This window comes from Asparagus officinalis, chromosome 3, assembly GCF_001876935.1.
Source record: "Asparagus officinalis chromosome 3, Aspof.V1, whole genome shotgun sequence".
In the NCBI taxonomy this organism is placed as follows: domain Eukaryota; kingdom Viridiplantae; phylum Streptophyta; class Magnoliopsida; order Asparagales; family Asparagaceae; genus Asparagus; species Asparagus officinalis.
In genome coordinates this window covers 106,755,572-106,772,503 of record NC_033796.1, presented here as the reverse complement: position 1 = coordinate 106,772,503, position 16,932 = coordinate 106,755,572, and the positions used below count along the sequence as shown (strand labels likewise).

Genomic DNA, 16,932 nt, shown 5'->3' with positions numbered 1-16,932 from the left:
CTAACCACCTTGTTGGCGGCTCTTTGCATAAAGCAGTATACTGTAGCATTTATACAGTGAATTATCATAGCGTTATTCACTGTTGAATTATTACTGTAGCACAGACAGCTGTTGTAGCATTTAAAAACATTGTTATAGCATTATTACTGTAGCTCAAGCAGTATAATGTAACATTTAAAAATATTATTGTAACACTTACAAAAACTATATTTAAATACGGAATTACTGTAACGGAAATAAAAAATAGAGGGGGTGCACACTAGTATTGTATGGTTGTATTGTATGCGAGAATCCTGTCATATATTATGTGAGCTACATTTGTAGTTTAAGCAGGCAAATATTCAAATAAGCCAGCTATACTCAGCATAAAACTTCCTTGATAATGAAGAAAAACAAATGTTTCGGGCGCTTCGGCTTGTAAAACGAATGGAACTTCAACAAAATTACATGCTGTTGCAGCCTTCAGAAAAAGGATCAGAATAGTTTTTCGGTTTCCACATAGCAGTTGAATAATGAATACTTGGCAATAATTCCTGGTCCTTAAAAATGCACACCTATGTTTATAAATTATTTCGAACGGTTCAGAAGAAGAACCTTCGTACTCTCTTTTAGAATACAAGAAGTTCTGTCACAAATTCTTGCCGACAACAAAACATTTACATTGCAATGAAACACTCTCAAACAATACAACAGACGTAATAAAGGATCGCACAAAGGATCACGTTAAATCTGATGTTTGCTGCAACATTTTAAGCTGAACCGAACTCTCGGAACCACTTCTCATGGCGTTGGATATCTGCAGTCGAAACACTTCTCTGGACTTTCTTCAGAGCTTCTTCGAAATCGCACATTGCAACAGGATCCTTGGAGATATCATCCTTAGCCATGCTCTTTATCTCATCCCTCGTCTTTCCTGCAATTTTGCGTCTCATTCCGTTCAATGAAGCATCACGACACACGTTTGTGAGATCGTCTCCACTGTAACCCTCTGTCCTCCGAGCCACATCATCGATATTTACATCTTGAGCCACCTGAAACATGTTATCAAAATGAGATAATGGAGAAATAACATGGTGAGAAACCTCCCTAAACTTCACGAATCAGAGGATAGCTCCCCGAACAACTGGAAACTGTCACAAACAGCGTTAACGTGATATTAAAAGGCCAAAACAACCCTTGTTGCTCTCCACCTGACCTGATGAGGAAAGAGGGTAGCATAGCAGATATATCAAGTACATTGGGACAAAGTTGTCCACTACATATTACATGCAAGCACGTGACAATTTAGACTAATTGTCGTTAGTCATGGTATCTTAGTCAAACAAGCTCAGGGCGGCTTTCTCTAATTTATAAAGGCTGGGGAGGGTTTGTGCAGAACATCGAATTAATACATGGTGCTCTTTTTTATACAGCCACCTATTCAGAAAGTAAACTATTTGTTTACCTCTCTTGAATTAGTCTGATGAGCCAACAAACTATGTGGACAGCCAAAACACAACAAGAGGAAGATGTTCAAAATTCAATGATTATTATTGATAAGAATCAATAACAACTCCTTCAGATTCCCTAATTGTGTCAATTTACACTCTCTTTCTGAATGGGAGGTAATGGATGAAAACCCACAGAGATAAACCAGTATGCATGAGACGTGTTTAGGCTAATCGACACAGCCTTGGTTATTTGAAGTTCAACTGAAGAAAATGAGTTGGCAGGTATAGTTTGGATTGAAGCCCGTGAAAAAAATTGTCAGGAAAATAAAATAAAATAGCACATCACTAATGACTAACTGTCATTAACAGTTCCTGGCAACAATTTTTTTACTTCTATTAAGACAGTATAAGAAAAAGAAATTGGAATCATCTGATTTACATATCACTACAACATTTAACTAATAAGCACACTTTCAAGGATCAGCCGTACCTCCACAGTTCTTAAATTGATCTTGATAAGCTCTTTACGACTCTCAAAATTTGGCAGAGGTATATATATACGCTTTTCCAGCCTCCTCCTGTGATTAAGATGAAACAGTTTCAAAAAGAAGAAAATGGGCATATATGCCACTCGAAGAAGACAAAAAAAGATAACAGTACAGGCTGTTTAAAATAGTAATGCCAGACACCAGGAGATGGTTTCAGCTTAAAAAGAGTCAAGAAGATATACCAACCTAAGTGCCTCATCAATATCCCATGGAAAGTTGGTAGCTGCCAAGACCATAACTATTTTCCGCGCACCGTCATCACCAGTGGAGCTGTTGTTGACACCATCCACCTGTACTAGAAGCTCAGACTTCACCCTTCTCGATGACTCATGCTCTCCTGAAGCCCTATAGAAGACGGTCAAAGCAACCTTAGAGGGCCTCAAATCAAATATTCATCCCCAGCCCATAAACACAAAGATGTATGCATGTACACAAGAAGAAGAAAAAAAGGAGGATCCACAGATAATTGACCTTTGGATGCATTGATCTTCCTATAAATAAGAGAAGGAAATGGAAGTAGAAAGAAAGAATGAAGACGAGAAAGATCTTTACGACAAGTTGTGACTGAGCCCAGCTTCAAGGGTAAATGGAAGAAGCTGGGCTGTGAGAAATCCCAAGTTCAAGTCCTGAAACTAAACAAAAAAAGTTGATAAGAATCTAAAGCTAAAAGGAAGTGAGTTTCCAAGCATGAACATGAGGGTACCAAACATAAAATAGACCGTAGCAGTTCATAATCTTCATCCTGTGATTGAATAACTTCATGCACCTCGTACATTGTCAAACATACTTGGCTAACTATAATGATCAAGTAAACCATTATCTAATATTTCCAACAAAGTTTAAGCTGTCCGATTAAAAGCAAAAGCAATATTATTTTCTCCATATTTTACATACTGATGGAATGTTACACAAGTGTTAAGAAAAAGTGTTCTCGTAAATATTCTATTTGTATACAGGTCACCGACTGGTCGAACAGAGACGAAAGTCGGCCATAGTGATCCAGGAGTCCCGTGTGGAAGGGCTCTCGCTCAACGGATCAAAGATACGCCGGGGATAACAGGCTGATGACTCCCAAGAGCTTTTATTGACGGAGTCGTTTGGCACCTCGATGTCGACTCATCACATCCTGGGGTTGAAGAAGGTCCCAAGGGTTCGGTTGTTCGCCGATGAAAGTGGTACGTGAGTTGGGTTTAGAACGTCGTGAGACAGTTCGGTTCCTATCTACCGTTGGTTAGGCTCAAGCGTTGATTCTGCTCGTGAGCGTAATGGTATAAGCCTGCCTGACTGTGAGACCGACTGGTCGAACAGAGACGAAAGTCGGCCATAGTGATCCGGGAGTCCCGTGTGGAAGGGCTCTCGCTCAACGGATCAAAGGTACGCCGGGGATAACAGGCTGATGACTCCCAAGAGCTCTTATCGACGGAGTCGTTTGGCACCTCGATGTCGACTCATCACATCCTGGGGTTGAAGAAGGTCCCAAGGGTTCGGTTGTTCGCCGAGTGATCGCGCTGTTAAGCCCTAGCAGCTTTCTTCCTTGCCTTTCCCGCGGGATGTACAATCCAAAAACTGGAATGTCTGAACTCAGAAGAACAAATCTCCATAGCACGTGTCCGCACTAAATGAGTTGTATGTTTCTCATTGTCCTGCTCTCTATTGTGAAGTAACGCTATGGGATCATTCACAAACTAACAAACTCTACCTGTCTGTCAAAGCTTATTACTGACCTGCAGCAAATTTTTGCTTCGTATATATATTGCCTAGGCCCTAGTTTATGCATTAATTGCAAAATTTCATGTGTACTTCATAAATAAAATAGAAAACAACATGCATTCGTAATAGAACAATCAGACACAAGGAAACAAAACAGGGAGAAAAACATGTGTTTCAAGTATATATATACCCTCGAGCATTGCAGAGAGAATCAATCTCATCAATGAATATGGTACTTGGAGCATAAGCTCTTGCAAGATCAAACAGACACCGAACCATGCGTTCACTCTCCCCACGCCATTTTGAAGCCAAAGTAGCTGAAGAAACATTGAAGAATGTTGTTCCGCATTCAGTAGCTACAGCCTTAGCCAGGAGCGTCTTTCCAGTACCAGGTGGACCAAACATAAGAACACCTTTCCAAGGACGACGAATTCCCTGAGCAAATGCATTAACACCAACATCAATAGTCTTGAAATCCACAAGGTGCATTATCAAGCAATAATATCTACAAACCTTTTGTAGAATGCACTATTGAAAATCGATGTATTTCCTTCCTCAAGGACGGTCTCAACAACTTTGACATGTTTCTTGTGTATCTCTAGAGAGTATGCACGGATGCACGTGCACACACTCACATATGCATGTATGTATATGCATATACCTAATAAGCAAGAGGTCAGGCATGTCCTTCCACTCTTATGTGCTGCCCTTATGAGAATTTTTTTTTTTTTTTTTGAAAAAATAATGGGTCTACAATAACATTTCAGAAAAGAAGGAGATGACTTAAGAATACACTTTTTTTTCTTCAAAATCGATAACTTTACATGAAAGTTTCAAATGAAACAGTTCATAAAGAAATTTTAATGTTTAGTGCATCACAACACAACCTTCTGTTATTAGCATATAACACATTCATTACGAACTGAATACTATTACTAACAGAATGCTGCTTACTGCCTCCCTTTGGTGGTTACCAATGAAAATTAAACACACAGCCTATTAATGTTCATGTCAATTTTTCAACAGAGTTCACTTGCCAAGAATGTTTCTAGCACACAAACTATGCACATTACCCCAAATATGCCACTATAATGTTATGCGGTAAACTGCAGAATACTGACAACCTGACACTTAGCAAGTAACGCAAAGTGAAGTATTCAAGAAACTGCAACATAAGAGAATAGCCAACAAAAGTTCCAAAGGCCAGGAATTTCAAATACTATAAAAATCAGACAAGCATTATCAACTAAACATCAACATATACCTGAAAATACTCGGGCATCCATAGAGGAAGAACCACGGCTTCTTCTAGGAGTCTTTTTGCTTCATTAAGCCCTGCAACATCATCCCACCTGACCCCAGGACTAGTCTCCAAGACATCTCTTTCCAGCATTGCAGCCAAATCTGCATCTGGTCCTTCATACTGTCCCTTTGTTGGTCCATCATCTGTGTCGCCATTCTACAAGTGCTAGCAGAAAATCAAAGAAGGAATGACAAGGACCAGATATCTACAGTCTATCCATGGCAACATCTTTTAATACATTAACCAAATTGTTTAAAGAACTTCTACATTGAACCAGAAATTAACTTTAAAACAATGAGATATCTTATGAATTACCCAGAAAAAAGATAAACAAATGAATAAATTGTAGTTTCATTTTGAAAAAGTGGCTACAAGGATGCCCAACGACCTGTCAAGGGATGCAGTATACATTTGTGCTCGGCAATGTGATTAAAAATATGAATATGACTTTCTTCTAGTACAATTCAGCAACAAATGATCCAAAATGTGCAAGCAGAAGCCCTTTTCAAGGGTACCCACATATCTATAAATGAATAAAAATCTAATTTGCACTTCTATCAGGCATGTGTAATCTTCAACTCTAGAACAATATACATTGAAGTATTACTATTGGCATGGGCGGCATCCCACTCTTCAAACACAATTCGTAATTAGAAATCTATAAAATATGGTTTCTTCCCCATAGCCAAACCCTTGAAGACTAACAACTTTATTACTTGTGCATGTAGATGAAGAAATTCACACAGAATCATAAGTTATAAGCAAAATAATAAGTCTAAAAGAATAAATTTAGTACAGCACCTTGTCAGTCAAATGAGTTCTAATGAACATTGATTAGCACAAAGAATCTTGTGATTGGAAAGTTGCAAATACCCTACTTTTCAACGATTGAAATAAAACATTCTAACTCTAGAAGTTTGGAACAGGCAGAGGTTGCCCAGGTCAGAAGCTGCACTGACTCTTTAGAGGTCACTGAGAATCCACTATTATTTTGTCTGGGGGCTGTTAAGTTACTGATTGCGACTAGAATATTGGACAACAAAGTCTAAAAATAGCCCTGTATTTAGAAACAAAATGCTATTTTCTCTGACACAATAGAAGTTTCCTTAGTTATAAAAAAAAGGTTGACCGTCATTTTTAGCATGACTGTTTCTTTAAATTCGCATAAGCTTATCAACTCAGACACATCTGAATGAAGAAGTAAACCTAAAGAAAGTGATCAGGATATGACATCAACAGACAGATATTAACTTATTTGAAAATATTAACCTGTGAATCTGCCTTATTAGAATTTGATTTTCCTTTCTTTCCTCCAACACTGGAGGCAGTTGATGATCTGACACTTGAGCTTCCTTTGCTTGCACTAGCTTTTGCCCCACGACCAGCTGCACCTGCTTTAGTTGAACCACGGGCCCAAGTTGCATCTGACTTTCTTGTATTAGACTGACCAGCTCTTGTGGTTCTTTTACTTGTGTCTCGGCTTGGTGGTCTCCAAACATCAGGATCATCAAACGGGGCGCTTGATGATGTTGGGTATTCATCCAATGGTTCGAAAACAAAGGGTTTCGTTCGAATAGGGGGTGATGATGCCCGCCTGCTCCCTGGAGCATTCTTAAAGGCCCTTATTTCAGCATCCAATTGTTTCACAATCTCTACTTCCTCGGAAATAGCCTTTTTGCAGTTCATCCATTTTGAACGAATTATGGCATCATCTAGAGTGCTCATGTGCCTGAGTAGAGAGAATATTAATGTACATAAGCAGAAGCAGTAATTAACAGTCAGGATCCCAAAACATTGGATTGTCTATTAGGATTTAGCAACTTTTGTTCCACATCGACAAGAAGAAAGAAATAAATTGTTGCACACATCATCATCAAACGAAAGGTTGAATGCAAGGATCTAAACAACATAATAGATTCTCACAAAACAGATAAAGTAGTGAGATGCACATATAAAATGTTTCTCTCACCAATCCACTGAACATCTTCACCTTAGATCTCTAGCTTACGGACTGATCATTTGATGTCCTTTTTAAACAAGGTTCCATGACTAACATGTTTGGTGCTTCCACAAGCCACGTTATAGGTACGTGCATAATTAGAGTGAAGAGAATGCTAAGGATTCAAAAACAAGTTACCAATAAACATTCAAATGAAGCTTAACTTTAATGGAATAAACCCACAACTAGTATCAGATTAACAACCATTTCAGAACAATTTCACAGAACCCTTAAATAAGGGTCAACCAGTTAGAAAAATCGAAATCATCTTAAACACATGGATCCCAGATCTCTTATTCACACAGTACAGTCACTCCAGAAGAACTGAATTTGTTCATAAAGACGGAACTGAATTAGTAAGACAGCATTTTATTTCATCAAAGATTCATATATTACTGGTTGGCAGTCACTCTATGCGAGAAATAAGTTATACTGCTACAGAAACGCGCAACATCTCATTCACACAAAATGATATACACATGCATTCTTCAAGATTCATTTATTTTCATGAAATAGTTCTTTTTCCTACTAGGTGAATGATTTGGGCAGTCCTAACACAGTCGTCAGAGATAAAAACCTGCAATTTATCTGTTTATTAACAGAAAGTGTTAACTTTACAGTTCCAATTAATCTTAAATCCCCTCAAACGAAACTACTTCAAACGTAAAGCAAGACAACATAATGTACTGACACCCGAGTAGCCAGTTGGAAAGAGATCTAAGCTTCAAACAAAATCGGAGCTGAAATCCAAACAAAAGCGTGGGGATTTATAAGTTACATCATCAGTTCACAGAAGAGTGTGCATGATGCGATCATTTAAGGATATGACTTCTTGTGATTCACTGATCATTAACATAATATAGGGAGCTTTGTCATTCTAGTGAGAACTAAGGGGTTTTACCCGATTCAACAAAAAAAAACCCTGCAATAACAAAAAGTGCGAACTTTACAGATTGAACCTTGGAAACTACTTCAGACTTAAATCAAGATACAAACAGGAACTCAAGAGCTCAGATCCGAGTAGCCAATCGAAAAGAGATCTGGTTTTCAAATAAAATTGAAGCCCAAATTCAAAGGAGAGGGGATTACAAATTACAGCACCACTTAACAAAGGGCTGAATGTAACGCAACAAATTCAGGTGATTCATTGATCATGGGGTTTCCTGAAACTTACCCAAAAAAACCTTGAATCATCTGTTTATTAACAAGAACTGCTAACTTTCAAGTTCCAACCACAAGCTAGGACCCAAGTAGCTCATTGAAAAGGGATCCAATTGCAATCAAAATCAAAGCTCAAACCGAACCGAAACAAAGGGGGGGGGAGGAATTACTTGTTGATCTGAGCAATGGCGCCATCGAAGAAGATGATGGAGGTGTCGTAGAGCCCCTCCATCGCGTACTCCCTCGCGAGCTTCAGGTGATCTTGGAGGCCGGTTAGGGCTCCCGCCATCGCCGCTAGGGTTTGTGAAGAGCTAGGGTTAGGGTTTCTAGGTTCTCTGGAGATCTCGGCCAAAGCTATTTGGGCTCGTCGGTGAGAGATTTTAGGTCGACTGCGGCGGATACGGGCTGCACACTGACGTTTAAACCTCCCGATCGGATGGAGCCCCGATATGACGAAAATAGCCCCATGACATCAATGACAAATTTGTCCTCGAGGCTAAATAGCAGCTAAATACCCACTTCCTTTGCACTTGTATACCCTCACTTGTTTTTTGCGGCACTTATATAGCGTAAGTTGTTTAAAATTGGCACGTGTGCGTCCTCTATTCTGCAAAGGTGAAAATTTTAACCTGGATATTCTAATATGACAGTCACATGCTAATCCATTCCAAATGTCGTATGAGAATATCTGTGTGGAGATTTTTTCCGTTTGCGTAACAGAGGATACTTATGGTTCTTTTTCCTCCTAGGTGAATGATTTGGGCAGTCCTAACACAGTCGTCAGAGATAAAAACCTGCAATTTATCTGTTTATTAACAGAAAGTGTTAACTTTACCATTCCAATTAATCTTAAATCCCCTCAAACAAAACTACTTCAAACGTAAAGCAAGACAACATAATGTACTGACACCCGAGTAGCCAGTTGGAAAGAGATCTAAGATTCAAACAAAATCGGAGCTGAAATCCAAACAAAAGCGTGGGGATTTATAAGTTACATCATCAGTTCACAGAAGAGTGTGCATGATGCGATCATTTAAGGATATGACTTCTTGTGATTCACTGATCATTAACATAATATAGGGAGCTTTGTCATTCTAGTGAGAACTAAGGGGTTTTACCCGATTCAACAAAAAAAAACCCTGCAATAACAAAAAGTGCGAACTTTACAGTTTGAAACTTGGAAACTACTTCAGACTTAAATCAAGATACAAACAGGAACTCAAGAGCTCAGATCCGAGTAGCCAATCGAAAAGAGATCTGGATTTCAAATAAAATTGAAGCCCAAATTCAAAGGAGAGGGGATTACAAATTACAGCACCACTTAACAAAGGGCTGAATATAACGCAACAAATTCAGGTGATTCATTGATCATGGGGTTTCCTGAAATTTACCCAAAAAAACCTTGAATCATCTGTTTATTAACAAGAACTGCTAACTTTCAAGTTCCAACCACAAGCTAGGACCCAAGTAGCTCATTGAAAAGGGATCCAATTGCAATCAAAATCAAAGCTCAAACCGAACCGAAACAAAGGGGGGGGGAGGAATTACTTGTTGATCTGAGCAATGGCGCCATCGAAGAAGATGATGGAGGTGTCGTAGAGCCCCTCCATCGCGTACTCCCTCGCGAGCTTCAGGTGATCTTGGAGGCCGGTTAGGGCTCCCGCCATCGCCGCTAGGGTTTGTGAAGAGCTAGGGTTAGGGTTTCTAGGTTCTCTGGAGATCTCGGCCAAAGTTATTTGAGCCCTCGTCGGTGAGAGATTTTAGGTCGACTGCGGCGGATACGGGCTGCACACTGACGTTTAAACCTCCCGATCGGATGGAGCCCCGATATGACGAAAATAACCCCATGGCCTTCATCAATGACAAATTTGTCCTCGAGGCTAAATAGCAGTTAAATACCCTATGGTTTCACTTCCTTTGCACTTGTATACCCTCACTTGTTTTTTGTCGTACTTATATAGCGTAAGTTGTTTAAAATTGGCACGTGTGCGACCTCTATTCTGCAAAGGTGAAAATTTTAACCTGGATATTCTAATATGGCAGTCACATGCTAATCCATTCCAAGTGTCGTATGAGAATATCTGTGTGGAGATTTTTTTTTCCGTTTGCGTAACAGGGGATACTAATGCGTCAAGTTTAAACAACTTCGAATATATGGATGACGTGAAAGTCAAGTGACGGTATATAAGTACAAACCGGATAAAGCTATAAGGTGTTTAAAGTTCTATTTAGCCTAATTTTAAGAGTTGTTTGGCGGCTGGCTAGTGCAAATTTATCCTCTCAACATTTCGGCTGTTCTAAATCACTTACGAAAAGGAAACAAAAGGAACAAGTTGAAATTTTCAATTGCCTACTCGTGGTTTTAGAATACCTTGCTCTTATGCATGATGTGCTTTTACGCATGACGTTCTGATAAGATTTATTGTTTGGTATGCTAGTATTGAAAATGCAGCATAAATGCAGCATGTTCCATAATTCGCTTCTGGCTTTTCCTTTTCAATTGCCTACTCGCAGATAGCTCCTGCATTATCACTGTTTTGAACTCACTATCCTCTGTTTTTATTTTTATAGAATACACTTTTTATCTTCCGATGAAAGGAAAAATCATTTTCCTGAGGGTAAAAGAGTCAAAAAAAATACACTCTACTTCTTTACGTAGAAAAACATCCAAAAAAATAAAAATAAAAACTACTCTAGTAGTAAGTTCAAAACAGCAATGCTACAGATTGTCCACAGTTAACCTTATAAAGAAAGAACATCGGCCATCAGCCATCTCTGCATCACCATGGTGAACGAGCACTCTGAAGAACAAAATCTCTGATGCATAACGAGGACTAAAAATTCATCTCAGTATGTGATTCAACAACAAAGAACGCACCCTCTGCAAAAAACGCAACACCAAAACAAAAACCCATCAAGGGAAAGGAACAAGGCATAGTGCATTAATGTTACACCTGCTAAACGCCGCAAACAAGTCGAGCAACCCATCAGTTTACAGAGAACGCAGAAAAATAGAAAGCACGTTCGACATAAATTAAGTTACAAAGTCATCTGAATCTAAACCTATGCTTTGCAAGTTCGACTATAGTGTCCTTTCACCTTACACTTGCTACATGTAACTGGTCTTTTAGCCTTCAACACAGACTCGGTAGCCTTCAGCTTCTTGAACTGTCCACCAGGACCACGACGTTGACGAACAGGAACCGCAACAATCCCATTAACCGCATCCCCTATCGGGTTTATCGACATGGCATAAGTTTCGCGGTAGCAGACCATAGTAAAATACTTCGAACATAAATCAGAAGCACACCGATCAGTTCTCTCAACAACAGCCAAAGCGTGCACACAAGGCAACCCTATCACTTGCCACCTCCGACACGTGCACTCCCACGTGTCAATATTGACAATGTCGGTTTTACCCTCATCGCGCACCTCAAAAATATTGTCAGTCGAGTGAACAACTTCTAGGGTTTGAGCTTTAATAATCTCTTCTTGAATTTTATCATTTGCCGATGGTGTCAGAATTGTCATCCATGCATTTGAATTCTCGCGACGAGTATATATCATTTCCATTATCTTGCACCTGATTATGTCCACTGCTTGTACTATTGATGGCTCGTTTCTGATAGATATCCAAGAATTGAATGTTCCTGAGGCTTCTGATGAGTATTTACCATACCTTAAACCTTTGAAGAAGGCATTTGACCAGTATTCAGGCTTAGAAGATAAAACCCGTTCAGCACTTTTTTCAGATTCAGCCTTCAATTTGTCAATGATTGCATTGAACTCGTCGACCTTGCAAGCATGGACAGCGCTTGCAAAATCTTCAACCGCTGTCTCCTTCAGTTCTTTTGTCAATGAATCGTCTAGCTCAGACTTGAACTCCTCAATGAGACTATTTACACAATAGCCATATATGCATCCAGGGAATATTTCAGCTAGTTTCTCCTCTAACTCATTCTGCCTTTTCAATACAAATGTTATAGTTCGAGATGTTCCCAGAACTGATTTCAATTGTAGCATAAACCACTGCCAATTCTCTTTACTATCATCTTCTATAACAGCAAATGCAACTGGGAAAACTTCATTCTCACCATCAACTCCTGTAGCAGCCAATATCTTCCATTGTCTTGCTGATTTAAGAGAGACGCTATCGAGAAAAAGGAGAGGGCGGCAACCATGCTCAAAACCATTAATCGAAGCTCGGAAGGAAATAAAAAGCCGACCTAATTTTGAATCCTCTACCTCTTCAAACACAGCAAAACTTCCAGGGTTCGTCTCCACCAACTTCTCACAAAACCATGGTAACTGATCCGATGCCTCTTCGTGCGAACCATGAAGCTCTTTCTTTGCAAGAGATTTCCCTCTCCAAGCTTGATAGTAACTCAAGTTAAGTCCATACTCTTTCTTGAAATCTTTTGCTATGTCCCTCGGGCTATAATCCGGAGTTTCGCGTAACTTGTCTTTTATAAGGCTAGCGATCCAACCCTGTGTCGCTAACTTATTATGTTCTCTGTTGCCCTCTCTTTCGCACGTGTGAGTGTCGTTAAATTTCTTGATCGTAAGCTCGTGCTTATTTGAATTCTTCGATGCGTATATACGCCAGGGGCATTCATCCTCCGCACAACGAACTGAGATGCGAGGACCCTCATTCTTGATGAATTTGTACATGAAATTTTTGGCAATGGCGTATTTTTTGAGTGCGTCACGAAAAGCTCTAGGGCTAGCAAATGCTTGCCCCACACCTGTGATACTGTTGTCCCAACTGTCGCATATACGCTTGGCACTCCCTTCACTGTATTCATTGATGGGGATGACATCAATAGGGACTGAATCAGCTAGCATACTCCTTGTTCTCCTACAAGAGAACATATATTTCATAAGATTTTTTTTTTTTAAAATATAGATTTCTCTATAGAAAATTGTGTTAGGAGGCACGAGATCGTCAGATGTTCTTTGGCACAAATTTTAAAGTTGATGGATAATAACTATCCAACTTTCAGTTTTTTACTGGGACATGTTGCAGTTCCTGCTTTTCTAACTAAGACATGTGCCTTTTGCTACAGGATTAATTGCGCATAGGCAGCCAAATTGAAACTACTACCCTGTAGTTCAATTGTTGATGCAGATAGGAGGCTCCCTGAGTGACATTTTTTTTACCCTTTTCATGGGATCTATGTGCAACAATATATTTTCACTCAGGGGTTCACAACAATAGAACTACAGGGGTGGTAAGTTCAATTTCCCGATAGTACATGGAGTCTATCCACAACTAAACCTTTTCAACAGAAGACCCTTGAAAGATTTTATTTTTATCCCCTTAGATTAAACACAAAACAGAGAGTTTCAGGGCAAATACCTCCTGTGAGTCGGGCTTGGGGTTGGGGTTGTAGTTGACGTTGGAACATCAGTCCTTTTTAAAAGATAAACATCCGTCGTCAAAGAATCTGAATGGAAGTCCACCATGCGACTCAAATCTTTGTCACTGGATATTGTGATGAGAGTTCGGCGGTTGCCTGGAAGGAAGTATTTGAATGTATACATACTCGCATCGCAGTGAAACAACTCGGATATCTCTGATAATAAACTATCAAAGGTCATATCGCTCTTAATATCAAATGCATGGGCATCTCCGCCACTATAAGACATAGATCCATCACTGTCCGTGGTAAATTGTCCACCCATCTGGAAAATAGCCAAAATCTTTCCCATTGTGATGATGAAGCACAATGCCCTGAGGTCAACAAGTCAATGCAGTTCAAAGGTAAGATCAAAGGGGAAAACTGTAATAGAAAAGGGTCGACCAGAAGCATGAATAATACCAACAATATAAAAATAAATGTAGAACATTTTGCTTCAAATCTACCAAGACATATTTGTTGGTGAAAATTGTTAAAACTAGGTCTTGAATTAGGATCAGTGGGTGAGATCTAAAGCTAAGGTAAAGTTGAAGTCAACTTGTGAAAAAGAATAGCAAAGCATAAACATGAATATACTATGCAGGCTTGCAACAGAAGCTAGACAAGGGGAATCTACACCCATTACTAAGAATGGTCTCTCGCTATACGAAAGTAAACCACTACTGAATCCAAATCCCTAATATACAAAAACACTGTTGACCATAAGTTCATAACGCAACACCACAAGTGAGGCACTCAGGGTTTCAAAATACTCAGACGTCTGAAGACCACAATCTAGTGGCATTGCATGCGTGAGACAAGAAAATTTGTGAAATCGCGACGTGTCAACATTACAAAAGGAATCAATGCGTCTTGTGGGTTCACTCCAGATGCCACCTAGTCCATATCATCTTTGCTAAAGTCAATTGGGTGAAAGATGAGATAACACAAACATGTCATGTGCAGTGCTAAGGCTTAGAAAGTGGTCTATATCATCTTTGCTTGAGTTATCTTGTTCTTCTTATCTGTTTGAATGGTAGCATTCCAATTCTTACCCTAGTGAGGTGCTTCTGGTTCCTACTAGTTGGTTAGCCTAGCGGATTGACCGAACAAGAGTGTGTCCCACCTTATGGTACTTTGAGGGGGAAAAATAAAACATAAGCTTGCAATAGAGTTGCCTAGTAGGTTGCTACATTGGGGTGCGTGAAGTTTCTCCTGCACTTGTGAATTCATCACAAATGCAGAGATTGGATCAATTCATGATCTAGTGATCCATCGTCAGAGTATGTGAGCAACTCATTTCCTTTCTTCAAGTAAGTGTTCTAGCTAATTAATTACTTTCTTCAAATAATGAGTTTGCACACTTACTTGAAGAAAGAAACAGAGTTGCTCAGTTACTTGAAGAAAAGAAAATGAATTACTAGATTATGAGTTGACTAAATCTTTGCATTTATTATTAATAGACTAGTGTAAGAGACTTCACCACCTGTATCTCTTGGTAGCCCATTTTGCTAAATGAGGTGCCACCTCTTAACCATCAAACTTACGGACACACACATTGTGTAGCAAGATTATATGGTGGTTTATGTGGCTGTTGATCGATTGACAAAACATTCCCACTTTGCAGTCAATCATATATACTGCAACAATGGTAAATGGTGTTGTTCCTTAAGTAAGTTTTTAGACTATATGGCTACCAGTCATGATTCTAAGTGATAGTGACCCTGTGTTTACCAGCCAAATGCGGAGAGATGTCCTTCATCTCAAGGTAAAAGGCCAAGAATGAGTCTGACTCTATCGACCTCAAAGTTGATGGAAAAACCAGGGCAGTAAACAAGCCATTAGAGTCTTTGTTGTTTGAAATATTGAGAATGGAGCGAATGATGAGTTAAGTAAAAGACCAGTACAGTACCACTTGGCACACCTCCATTACAAGGCTTTATTCAAGGCGTTGTACATGAGAAAACCCCTACACTCCTATCTTATATTCAACGAGATGTGACAAGTGCAATTAATTGAAGAAACATTGTTAAGTAGGGGTGAGGTTCCGAAGCTTCTCAGAGGTAACTTAGGCAGGGCTCGAGCAATAATGAAGAAGTTCACAAATGCGCATCTGAGCGATCATGAGTTCAGCAATGGGGACAGTACCGTCCGTTCGCAAACTTATTCGCAGCATGCAGTGAGCTACCAGGAAACTCGGAATGAGATTTTATGAGAGTATATTTATAAATGTATTAGTGACGTAATTCGGATTGAGAACTTTATTAATCAAAGCCCTCTTCTCCTCCATCATTATTCTTCTGAAAAAATTTTGATTCCAACTGCTTTTTAGTCTCAAGAGATTCCAAACAGTGTCCTTGGCTATACTTCGCAATAAGTCGACAGAACAAATTTGACAGATGTAAAGATGCAAGTTTTCAGGCTAAAAACGTCACTTTTTTTGCATAATCTCTCAACAAAACTACAACAATCAATCTGATAGACAATAAAGCGAGCGCGCACCCGAGAGAGAGAGAGAGAGAGAGAGAGAGAGAGAGAGAGAGAGAGAGAGAGGGTACAACTACAACAATCAATCTGATAGACAATAAAGCGAGCGAGAGAGAGAGAGAGAGAGAGAGAGAGAGAGAGAGAGAGAGAGAGATGGTAACAGTGTTCTTTGCTATATTTTGCATAAGTAAACAGTGCAAAAATTCTGAGAAAAAGGATTTTTTTTCCCTATATTTAGACGTAAAGATGCAAAAAATATAAACTAAAAACGTCGCCTTTTTTTGCAAAATCTCTCAATAAAACTGCAAAAATCCTGGGACAATCAAGCGAGGGAAAGAAAGGTAACCTGGGAGGTGAAACCCACGACGGCGGTGGCGCTGCCTTGAGATCGCCGGAGAAATTAGGGCGAGGGAGCCCTAGCTAGGGTTCGGGGTTTGGGGGAAAACGAGGAAGGGCAGAGGATGAAAGATTTTAGATTTTACTTTCGCGAGAGGACCTCGAAAGTCTAAGGGTTCGATTGAAAAATGTAAGAAGAGGGCCTATTTGCACTTTGTCCTTTCTCCAATTCCGTGCGGACTTGTCACTGTCGATAAAATAAATGATTGGGCCTGAACTCTGGGCCTCACTACCTGGTTAAATTGTCGGTCTACCAAGAGTATATATATATATATAATGGTATTTTAAAGAACTCATCTTTCAGATAAGACCATTCTATAGAAATTATTTTTTTATTTTAAATTTTTACATAAACTATTTTAAAGAACTTTTTGCAGCTATCAACTACCTGGACCATTTTTTAATTAATATTTTAGATAGTTGATCCCATCAAACCTCAATTAAGGATCATCCCTAATATACTAGTTACTATCAAGCTATCAACTACATGCAATCCATC

At 39.4% G+C, this 16,932-nt stretch overlaps 2 protein-coding genes across 3 annotated transcripts; both read right to left on the bottom strand.

Annotated features, from left to right (window-relative positions):
* On the bottom strand, positions 473–9,986 carry LOC109835673 (katanin p60 ATPase-containing subunit A1-like). Of its 2 annotated transcripts, XM_020403656.1 has the most exons (8): positions 9,700–9,785; positions 8,322–8,956; positions 6,261–6,720; positions 4,953–5,147; positions 3,879–4,123; positions 2,165–2,323; positions 1,921–2,008; positions 473–1,031 (listed from the first exon to the last, which is right to left on the bottom strand). In XM_020403656.1, the coding sequence occupies exons 2-8, from the start codon at positions 8,438–8,440 to the stop codon at positions 750–752; spliced, it is 1,548 nt and encodes a 515-aa protein (XP_020259245.1). In that variant the 5' UTR covers positions 8,441–8,956; positions 9,700–9,785; the 3' UTR covers positions 473–749. The 2 variants fall into 2 exon arrangements, with proteins under 2 accessions (XP_020259245.1, XP_020259246.1); XM_020403657.1 differs by lacking the exon at positions 8,322–8,956 and having other exon boundaries at positions 9,700–9,986.
* LOC109835672 lies at positions 11,034–16,535 on the bottom strand. Its single transcript, XM_020403655.1, has 3 exons — positions 16,384–16,535; positions 13,511–13,885; positions 11,034–13,009 (listed from the first exon to the last, which is right to left on the bottom strand). Exons 2-3 carry the CDS (start codon positions 13,861–13,863, stop codon positions 11,215–11,217), a joined length of 2,148 nt encoding a protein of 715 aa, XP_020259244.1. The 5' UTR covers positions 13,864–13,885; positions 16,384–16,535; the 3' UTR covers positions 11,034–11,214.

Bases quoted from the DNA above. Each gene is read 5' to 3' on its own strand.
- LOC109835673 (XM_020403657.1), bottom strand. From the start codon at position 9,818: ATGGCGGGAGCCCTAACCGGCCTCCAAGATCACCTGAAGCTCGCGAGG. The intron at 4,124-4,952 runs GTATATGTTGAT...GCATTTGCTCAG, and splicing joins GGATGCCCGAGTATTTTCAG to GGAATTCGTCGTCCTTGGAA. The intron at 2,009-2,164 runs GTTGGTATATCT...TCTTAATCACAG, and splicing joins GATATTGATGAGGCACTTAG to GAGGAGGCTGGAAAAGCGTA.
- LOC109835672 (XM_020403655.1), bottom strand. From the start codon at position 13,863: ATGGGAAAGATTTTGGCTATTTTCCAGATGGGTGGACAATTTACCACG. The intron at 13,010-13,510 runs GTATTTGCCCTG...GTTCTCTTGTAG, and splicing joins CCAAGCCCGACTCACAGGAG to GAGAACAAGGAGTATGCTAG.